The sequence below is a fragment of the Pteropus vampyrus genome, unplaced genomic scaffold, assembly GCF_000151845.1.
Source record: "Pteropus vampyrus isolate Shadow unplaced genomic scaffold, Pvam_2.0 Scaffold221, whole genome shotgun sequence".
Lineage (NCBI taxonomy): Eukaryota > Metazoa > Chordata > Mammalia > Chiroptera > Pteropodidae > Pteropus > Pteropus vampyrus.
The window spans coordinates 2,647,134-2,658,070 of NW_011889002.1; the positions used below are offsets into that span (position 1 = coordinate 2,647,134).

At 38.8% G+C, this 10,937-nt stretch overlaps 1 protein-coding gene across 1 annotated transcript in view; it reads right to left on the minus strand.

Moving 5' to 3' along the window:
• ADTRP (androgen dependent TFPI regulating protein) overlaps window positions 1–10,937 on the minus strand; it is a 64,451-nt gene that overhangs the window by 35,762 nt on the left and 17,752 nt on the right. Inside the window, exons 2-3 of the mRNA XM_023538409.1 lie at window positions 9,282–9,416; window positions 6,949–7,050 (exon numbers count right to left, since the gene is read on the minus strand). Of these exons, the coding sequence (XP_023394177.1) occupies window positions 6,949–7,050; window positions 9,282–9,416 (237 nt within the window). The remainder of the gene's footprint in view (window positions 1–6,948; window positions 7,051–9,281; window positions 9,417–10,937) is intronic.

Consider the following 10,937-nt stretch of genomic DNA (forward strand, 5'->3'; position numbering starts at 1 on the left):
ACGATTTCAGCTATTTAAATTCCTAGTAACTTCTTAGAAGATAAGTATATATATTTTTATCATTAAAAGCATTTGACCTTGATTTTGAAATTGGAATGTATTTTCTATTAGTATTCTTCTATTTAAAAAGCAACCCGTGTACTGATCAATGTGGTGATGTCACGAAAAAAAAAAAAGAAAGAAAGAAAAAGAGAAAAAAAAAGAAAGAAAAACAAATAAAAAGCAGCCTGTTGATAGAGAATCAGTGGATAATGGAATTGTAAAAGCAAGCTAATCCATAGCACACACTGAAAATTCTCTAAATTGCAATAAAAAGGGAAAAGAGGAGATATACTTTTGTCATTTTGGTTCCTGCTCTCAAGAGATGAAGAGGCAACATGAATGCTTGGATTTAGTTATATAAAAGCTTAAGTGGACTGGTAATCCTTTGATAGTTCACTGTCAGAATCTCCTCTGTTTACCTTTAGACTTCCTGAGGGGCAGGATGGCTTTGTTGTCCTCACACAGCTAATTCTGCTTCCTAATGGCAATTAAGCTTCTAATTTTACTGCTGAGCTTTAAGCATTCATTTAACTTCTCAGTGCTCCTCAGGTGAATGACATTGGACACTCTAACTAACCTTAGAGTAAGAAGTGAATGGAATGAATAAAGGGATGACTACAAAGTGTTTTAACCAAGAGGACAACTCATAAATAACACTGTAGTGATTATATCTGAAAAAAATATTCAAGTAAATATCAGGGTATGGCAAACGATTCCATTTTTATTCTTGCCCAGAAACTTTAGAACATTGCTCTGAAAAAAAGATCTTTCCAGTGATACCCACCGAGGCATCCATTCATTGGCTTAACTAGTATATCTCTACCCTCCCTAGAGTCACATGACAAGTTCTTTACCAATACCATTTTCTGGTCATTGGTGGCAGTCATATGTTCTCTTCCTAAAGGGAATCTGGTCTAGAGCAGAAAATTGCCAGAGATAATCTTAGAATTTAATGATACAACGGATTTGAAGGAGGAAGCAGCCATGAATTGAGGAACGTAAGCAGACTATAGATGGCAAAAGCAAGGAAACAGATTGTCCTCTAGAGCCTCCAGAAGGAATGCAGCTCTGCTGATACCTTGATTTTATCTCATAGGACACATTTTGAACTTGTGACCTCTAAAACTATAAGATAATAAATTCGTGTTGTTTTAAGCCATTCAGGTTGTGTCAATTTGTTACAGCAGCAACAAGAGACTAATATATACAGCATTATCAAGGCTCTACCTCTCCTCACCACTCCATCAAACTGCTCTCATACCAGAAAATTCAATATTGCCAAATCCAATGGAAATTTTAACTCAAGTCATCTTACAATGTCATCTTACTTGACCTCTCGGCAAGTTTTGACATAAAATACTTCCTCTTTCTTGAAAGATTTTTATACTTGACTTCCAAGAGACTAAACTGCACTGGGTTTCCTCTTAACTCATTGGCACCCCCTTCTCAGTCTCCTTTGTTGAATTTTCCTGCTTTTCCCTCCAAGCACTGAAAGTTGGAATGTTCTAGGGCATCAATTCCCAACCCTTCTGGCACCATGGACTGGTGCTCCTATGAGAATGTAATGCCTGATGATCTGAGGTAGAGCCGAGGCAGTGATGTTAGCACTGGGGAGTGGCTGCAAATACAGATGAAGCTTTGCTCTCTCGCCTCCTGCTGTGTGGCCTGGTTCCTAACAGTCCACAGACCAGTACCAGTCCACAGCCCAGGGGCTGGGGGCCTCTGTCTAAGGCTTAGTCCTGGGGAATATTCTTTAACCTTTCTTACTCCCTAGGTGATCATATTTTCCTTTAAAAACAATCTTTATAATGAAGACAACCAAATTTATGTTACAAACCCAGAAATCTCTAGGCTCATATGTCCAACTCCCTATTCTGCACTTAGATTTTTCTCTCTTTTAGATATCTCAGAAACAATCTCCTCCTCCACATTTTTTTTTTTTTTTTACCTCTCCTAGCATCTCTATCCATACCCTTTCCCTCTGTCTTAGGCTAAAAATTTTATCTCTTTTTTGTTGCCACAATTCAGTGAATCCTGATGGTTCTTTGTACAAGATCTATACTGAACACAAGCCCATCAACTCCACTGTCACTCCTCTAGCACAAGTCTTCATCGTCTCCTGCTGTACTTTGCAAATACCTCCTCACTGGTCTTCACTCTTCCCCTCCCCCACACCTCCACTGTGCCCACTCTTAGAGTTAATTTTCTATATAACAGTGAATGTGATGCTTGTGAAATGTGAGCAAGTAAAATTCCATGTAGAAAGAAGAGATAGATGATAGATAGATAGATAGATAGATAGATAGATAGATAGATAGATAGCTGCTGATGAAGAAAGAGGAATATATATATCCTTAAGCATTATTTTATAAGCTTAAGGATATATACATGTAGTGTATTGGGAAGGGACAAAAAAGCCTGTCCCTTAGCCTTATATAGTTTATATAGTTTAAACTTTGAAAGTACTCCCTCAGCAGGTAAGGCCTTCCTGAAAAGATGGCCTTCCCCATCACACTCCGAATAAAATTCCAACTCTGTATAAATCATGTGAGACATAATCCAAACCCTTGCTACAGTCCTATCATTCACCTCTTTATTCATTCTGAACCAACCACACTGGCCTTTTTGCTCTTTCCTAAATATGCCACTATTTCCTTTCAGGGTCTTTGTACTTGCTCGCATTTCATGAGCATCACACAAACCTTCTAAAATAGTACACAGATTTCCATAGATTCACAAAGCGGTCTATTCCCTAAAGGTTGACACCCACTGAGCTATCCAGAGCTATCTGAATTGTGGGTCTCCTCTGCCCAGAGGAAAGGCTGGGGTGCCGTGTAATGTTGGTGGACAAAAAGTGGTTTTTTGATGCTGCCATGTCTGCAGTTGACTTTTACTCAACAGGACTCACCTCTACTTAGCAGATCAACAATTCACATCAAGCTTATGGATGAGAGAGAAAAATCTGATACTGGGTCTGAATTTAATGATGGACAACATCTTGCATGCTATGAGTAAGAAAGAAACTGGAAGGTTTAGAGTTTCATTCTCTTGACATTTTGACTGCCTACTAAACCCTGGAAAGGGCTCAAAGGCCTTCCAGGTTGTTCGGTCATGACTCGCATGTTGGTCACAGCCAGGACAGAACACAAGAGGCATGAAGCCCTCCTGTCCATGCTGTTCATTTGGCAGTAATCACATACTGCTGCATAACACCACCTATGTCGATGTCTTGTATTAATAGTAGCTGTTATTTTATTGCTTCAACTTTGTGTGTATATACTAGGCTCAACCAGATTTAGGGTGCTAGAAGTCAAAAGCCTTGTCAAATATCGATCGTGGTGCTACGCACATAGTATGTGCTTAATAATTATTTTTTCAAATGAGTAAATGACAGCACATTAAATAGGTGTATTTGGTACTTGCTCCAATTTAAAGAGCTAAAGTAAGGCTTGACTCTGAAGAGCAGATTGTAAACCTCTGTTAATGTCAATAGTCTTTTCAGTTCCAAAACTGTGATCATGGATTGATAGTGTTGCATGATAATAACATATTTATGTACTTTGTGATAGTTTACAAAGTGCTTGCACACACATTCTCGATAATAGTGTACTATTTTCAAATGTGGAGGGCTCTGAGGGGGTTCTCTAATCTACTTCTCCCCTCTTTTGGGGCAACCTGAACAATTTAGGATAATTTCCTGAGAAATAAGTTCCTCTGCTCCCTTCTGGTTAGCATCTGATAGTTTCTTCAGTTACTGAGTCCTCTTCCTGCTGTTTAAATCTGTCTGCTCTGGTTCTATCTTTAGTAGTCATTCAGTTAAGAATGGAGGGATTAACATTTTCCTGGCAAAACCTGGAGGAATACTTTGCTGTTCTTTTCCTTCTTTCATGAAGACTTGAGAACTGCTTAACAATAAAACAATCAAGTTGATCTATTTTAATTGAGGCAGCAGGGCTCAAATGAGAGTTTTTAGGTCACCAGTGAATGGCAGCCTGTCCATGGTTGATGCAAACATTTCACTGATGTTACTATTTGGTTTGAACCCCAAAAAAGGGTAGAAAAACTTCCATTAGAGATGATAATCAGCTTTGAATGGTCCTACTGCAATAACAAGTCTCCGATGAGCTAGAAGGCTTGTGCTGCAAAGATTCCAAAAACTTGATAAATCATAAAAGTTTTAGAACCACACCATGTCAAAGGGGAGAGTGGTATTTCTTAATCTGACAAATATTGTTCATAGAACCCAGGGCTAGAATAGCAAACATAGGAACTGTTGTGAAATGAGAGAACTTTTCAGGAAAGTATGACACTGGCTATGTATACTAATAATTCTGCTGCAGTGGAAGAGAAAAAGGAGCAGTACAGGAAGTGATTTCCTTTAAGAGCAGGCTCAGCTCCATGTGTAGGTAACTAGTAACAAAAGTCCAACGTGACTGCCCATCTTCACTCTGGCTGCTGCAGTGGCGGTTTCTGGGTATTCACTCCTTTGCACTGTCATGGAAGGAAACTGTTAAAATGTAGAAAGTGTTAACAAACTGACCTGGTAACAGCCATCTCTATATTTGTTCATACTAGAATTTGAGAAGTTAGCAGGAAGCATTCCTTGACACAATAGAACTGGAAGATTTAAGAGCAAGGACAGAAATTGTCCAGAATAAGGGATGAGATACATTCACGAGGATTTTGGATTTGGAGCAGACACCAAAAGGAAGCATGGAAGTTTGGGGATGACCACATTGGGTTTTGCTGATGCTAACTTTTTCACCTAGAAATGGTTCTCTTGGGCATGTTTTCCATTTAAATGAACAGAATCAGAGTCTGTGTCTGACTGGAGGCAAGTTGCCACTTCATATTTTCTCTTCGTCACTATTGTCTTACCTCCCTTCATCCTAGCCCACCTAAGAGATTCAGGTTACTTGACTGAGCAAAAGACTAGGAACAATCAGACTTGACTGAGCAAAAGACTAGGAACAACTCCCAGGTTGTGAAGGCACAAAATATTTTAGGATTTCTGTTGTACAGTATCTGCTTTGCTCTTGGATGTACATTGTCCCAATATCTGCTTTCAAAATGACTAAAAATCCATATGGTTGTTTAGCAAGGTCACAAATACTGGCCATCACCATCACAACTATTTTGAAGAAATCCAACCTTACTTCCATGTGGAAAATGGAACCCTGAAGTGCTAGGAAGTTTGTAGTTATTTCAGGAAAACTAGATGAGCTCCCAAAGACTTGAAAGGGTTTTTGATATATGTGTTTGGCCCCAAATTAAAGACACTTTCAAGATTCTGTCTTTTTTAATTTAGCAACATCTAGCTCAGTCGGTTGTCCCAAATCACTTCATTTTCTTTGACTTAAGTTTTAGTTTATTAGCATACAGATGGGGATTCTAGATTTTTTTAAGTGAGGATTCTCACTTTGCTATGTTAATCAAGCAAAGTGACATTCCTTTGATTGACTGGTGAATTAATTGTGAAACAAGATCAAACCACAAGTTCTGCACTTACTGTAGCAAAGGACAAGGAAGAGTGAATTAGCCTCGGGTTTAAAACCTAGCTGTCCCACTTATCCGCTCTGTAGCCCCAGGTAAATCACTTAACCTCTCTGAGCTTTTTTTTTTCTAATTTGTAAAAACCTGAGTTATAGTTGCTATCTCAAGAAGGTTGTGTGAATTAAATGAGTTCATATTTGAGGAACATGCTTAGTACAGTGTGAAGTACCATTAAAAAAAAAAAAAAAAGCAGGAATGTTCCCTACATAGGTGTCTCAGACTGTGAATGGGAATTGGAAAAGTGGTCAGAACTTCCCAGAAGGAGGTGGTCAGACAAAAAGAAGATGGTAGGAGGGGGTCCCTGAGAGATGAGACTTATTTAATATAGAGTTTTTGGTCCTGAACTCTAAATCAGATTAGAAACTGGATGTCAGTAATCAGTATCTCACCAAGCACATATATGAAATGGAAGTACCTTTTTACTAAGGACCAGGCATGTGGAGCAGCAGAGTCAGTGGACTGAGCTGCTTTTCCATATTGGTGATCATGGGAGTTTTAAGAACAATGGAAGGGTTGTAGGTAGAAGAAGGTCTGTAATCTTGAGGAGCCTTGATAATGCTACTCCCTCGTGATTCCCCCTGGTTTTTAAATGATGTTTGCTTCACAGACTGAAAACTTCTTCTGAACTCCTGACTAATGTGGAAACATATTTGTCAGTATCAAGCAGTGAAGCTAGGATGTTGAATGATTACTTCATGTACACAGTGCCAGTGACTCAAGCCCCTCCTTCATCTAAGACCTGGACAGCCTTGTTTCAGCTCTGCTTGTCCAGGTTACCGTTACTAGTATTCAGATACTAGCGGCCCAAATATCTCATAATAGGTTCTGTTTACTGTTCATGAATAAAAAAGCAAATGAGAATGTATTAATAGAAATATGTAAGTAATAATTCTATTTGCAATGAATAGTCCCTGTAAAGTGTTAGCAGAGAAGCTGCTGCTGAGATCTGATATATTCTTTGATGCTGGGGTGGACTTTTATTTTAAGTTTACTTGATTTCATTCCTAGACCAGAATGTTCATTACATGTTATTTGCTGAAGTCACTTCTCTTTCAGGGCTGCAGCCACCAAGAAGTTGCCTGCCCTTACGGTTGCATGTATTTTCAATGACTTCATAAGCAACTTGGCAGTGTCTTGCTTGGACATCCCCTCTGCTATCAGTGACTGCAATTACAGTACCATTTTTCATTCATTTCGTATCCTCAATGAACTCTTTAAATAAATAGTGACAGGATGGAGATGGAGGAGTGAACAGGATGTTGGAGGTTGAGAAGTTTAGAAACATAAATAGGGCACTGTGGAGTTCTAGGCTATTGCCTTTCTATATTCCCTAATTTTTTTCCCCTCACTCACCATTGCATGATTTAACCATACTGGAAAGATATCATCTAGATACTTTGGGTAAACAACTTCTCGATCATAGAGAAAGAAGATCCAGAATAACAGAAATACCACCTGGAAAACAAAACACAAAAATAGCACTAGATTTGCTTTCAATCAGAGCTTTCTAAGATAACCGAGGAAACATAGCAAAATAAAAATAGATACCAGTTTTAAAGATATTATAACAATGTAAAATAAAGAAAAAAATTACTGTAGAATTGCAATATCTACTCTCTGGAGAGTTAGGGATCAATTATTTGTCATCATGGCAGGCAGAAAGGGTATAGATAAACAGGATTTGCAGACCATTAAGTCATTTAATTTCAACTAATGACTTCTCTCTTCTCTAAACTTTCAGCAAGAGTGCTGAGAGCAGCCACATGGAGTACCTTGAATCTTACACTTTCCTTGCCCACCCTCTACATAGATATGGCAAGGGAAAGCAAGAAAGCTGGGAAAGAAGTGACAAACTCCCAGGATCATTCACAAGTTAGTTAACTGAGAGTTGGACTTCTTCATTGCTCAGAGCTTTGGGTTGTTCCTCATCCTCTTGGACCGCTCGGCTATCTTTTTAGTGTCTGTCTAGGGGTCCCCAAACCCCAAGCTGTGGACCTGTAATGGTCTGGCCTGTGGCCTGTTAGGAACAGGGCCATACAGTAGGAGGTGAGCGGTAGGCAGATGAGAGAAGCTTCATTTGTATTTGCAGCCACTTCCTAGCACTAGCATCACTGCCTCAGCTCCACCCCAGATCATCTGGCATTAGATTCTCATAGGAGCACAAAACCTATTGTGACTTGTGCATGTGAGGGATCTAGATTGCACATTCCTTGTGAGAATCTAATGCCAGATGATCTGAGGTGGAGCTGAGGCAGTGATGCTAGCGCTGGGAAGCAGCTCATTTGTATCTACATGTGTATTGTATTGCATAAACAGGTTAACGTTAAAAGAGAGGTTTGACTACACAGAGATCATAATAAATCAGTTGCTTGCAGATTCATATCAAAACCCTATCAGTGAGTGGCAAAAGTCAATTAAGCTGCATCTGGTGGCAGGTTTTATAGTGGCAAGTGAGTTGATGTACTTGAATTGTACAGCTGCATCTGCTGGCATTTGATTCTACCTTATGGTGAGTTGTATAATTATTTCATTATATATTACTATGTAATAATAATAAAAATAAAGTGCACAATAAATATAATGAGCTTGAATCATTACAATCAGAACTCCCACCTTGGTCTGTGGAAAAATTGTCTTCCATAGAACCGGTCCCCTGGTGCCTAAAAGATTGGAGACCACTGCTCTATATCAAAGTCAGTATAGAGATGAAAACCATATATATTAATCTTTTAATCTTCTTAAATTCCAAAGGCTCAAATTCTAAGCCTTAAAGAAAATGAATATATTTTGTTGTTATAAAAAACTTGGCCTTTAGATGTATGAGGGTGGAGGAGGAAGTGTCCTGCAAAGTGAAACTGGTATGCCAATTCTTGCTGTATTATCTGAGAACTCATTAGAGTTTGGAGAGTTTCATTGTGCATTTAAGTTTGAAGTCTCAATAATATAGGAAGCAAGACAATAACAGGTGGAAAGAGGTAGTCATTTCTAATTATAGGCACTGCTGGGCAGTCGGCACACTTGATCTGTTTATTTCCATCTAAGTAATGAATGAAATCATAAGCAATGTCATAGAAATGTGGACAGTGTCAGCAAACAAGCTCTCCTTTGCATATGTCTTGCTTCTTCCCAATGTCTATTCAACAAAATGAATGTGGTACCTACTGGGTGCCCCACACCAGGAATTTCAGACAGATCGTCTTTCTCTCCTCAATTGTCTTTTCCATGTGCCAACTTTGAAGGTTCTTATACCTTTTTGGGGTGGTGGGGAGGAAAGTTCCACTTGCAGAAGTAACATGCTTATTATAGCAAGTTAAGCAAGATGTATAAAAGGGAAAGTTAGTCATCTCCCTCCCTAGCAACTTCCATTCCCATCCTCCTGATGGAACCAAGGTTTTCTTGGTTATATTTTGATTAAGAAAGGTCCTTCAAACTTCCCTATTACATAGCAATAAAGATCTTGTATCAAACATTTGCAAAGACACAAAAGCGAATGATAAATCTATCAATAATATGTCCTATTTCCTGAAGACACTGGGCAATGTGGTATAGTCCTCAGATAGGACATTTATGCAAATGCAGCTGCTCTGGTTTGCAATAATGGACTCCCAAACAGCCTTGTCACCCAGGAGACATGTTTGTTTGTATGTACATGTGTATTATATTGCATAAACATCTTTGTAACTTACTGTGGATACAGGAAAAGCCAATGTGGTGAAAAGCAGGTCTCTAAAGGCAGTTATGAACTTAATGTCTTTTTTCCCTTTAATTCTTTTCAGCACATCTTCTAGGCAGGCGACCCCATAGAAAATGGTCTGCAAGAGCTAAATTCATTACAACAAATGAGGGCATTTTCATTTGATTTAATTAATACATTCCTCACTGATCTAAAGCTCCATCTCTCTGGGAGCAGTGTTGATTTGAGAAGGAGGGGGCTGTTGGCTGTTTTGGTTGAAAGCCAATTCGAGGGCTGGTCTTCCAGCTCACTGGGCCCTGACCTTGCTCACTAAAACTGATTGAGTAAAGTCATTTAGGGGATAATAATGTGTACAGTATTTAGTGTAATGGACTCGAGCTAAAATGGAAACAAAATAAAGCGTCAGCTTAAAAGGAGAATATAATGAGCTAGATACCTTGGCTACACAGAGGTGGGAAAAAAAACAAATAAACAGCACAAGGGCAGAGAGCCAGACACAGTGGTGGACATGTTCTTGCCTCTTCCTAGGAAGAAAAATTAAAACAAATGCCTGGTGCAATGTAATTAAAGAAGGAAGAATCAGGGTCCAGATCATTGTGAAGGAGCTCTACGCTCTCCTGGGGGAGATGCATAGAATGTCGTCTTGTTTATCTGAGGGAGAAGCCAGTGTTCTTCCTTAAAAGTGTTCTTCATTAAATAGGGGTTGCCTGAAGGACTTATAGAGAAAATCTGACTGAGGAAGTGATTTAAGTCCACAGAGATGCAGCAAGCCATGGGCTCCGGTGCAGCACTAAATACTGTGAGGTTCTTGAGGTCACTTAAAAGAGAAGCAGGGCAATCCTTACTGAGAACAGGGCATTATAAGCTTAAATAATAAGAAGAGAATTGCTACAGCAAGATAGTAATGAACGTTCAGCATACATAGAAACAAACTGAGATAATAATGATTGAAAAGGGGAGGATTCAAAGATCCAAATTAGCAATGGGGAAAGGAGATAAGGCACACACAGAAGAAAATGAATGACTGTATATATATATCTTTTTCATATTTGTAATGGTAACCACACACCATAGAGTCAGAACTGAAGTATATAACATTAAACAAGAAGAATCAGAGGCAAAACCCACAAAAGCCAATCAAAATAAAGAAAAAAGAAATGAAAGGACAAGGAAGCAATGGAAATACCGAGCTACCAGAAAGCAAAAATAAAATGGCTATAAGAAGACCTCATATTTCAATAATTACCCTAAATGTAAATGGACTGAACTCACCAATAAAAAGGCACAGAGTCGCACAATGGATCAAAAAACAAAACCCAACCATATGCTGCCTCCAGGAGACACATCTCGGCTCCAAAGACAAATATAGACTAAAGTGAAAGGGTGGAAAATGATATTTCAAGCAAGTGGCATTCAGAGAAAAGCGGGAATAGCAGTACTAATATCAGACAAAATAGAATTCAAAATAAAAAATGTAAAGAAAGATACTGAGAGACACTTCATAATGATAAAGGAGATCATGCCCCAAGAAGACATAACACTTGTTAAAATCTACGGTCCCAATCAGAGAGCCCCGAAATATGTAAAGCAATTACTAACAGAACTAAAGGGAGAAACAGACCAAAACACTGTCATAGTAGGGGACCTA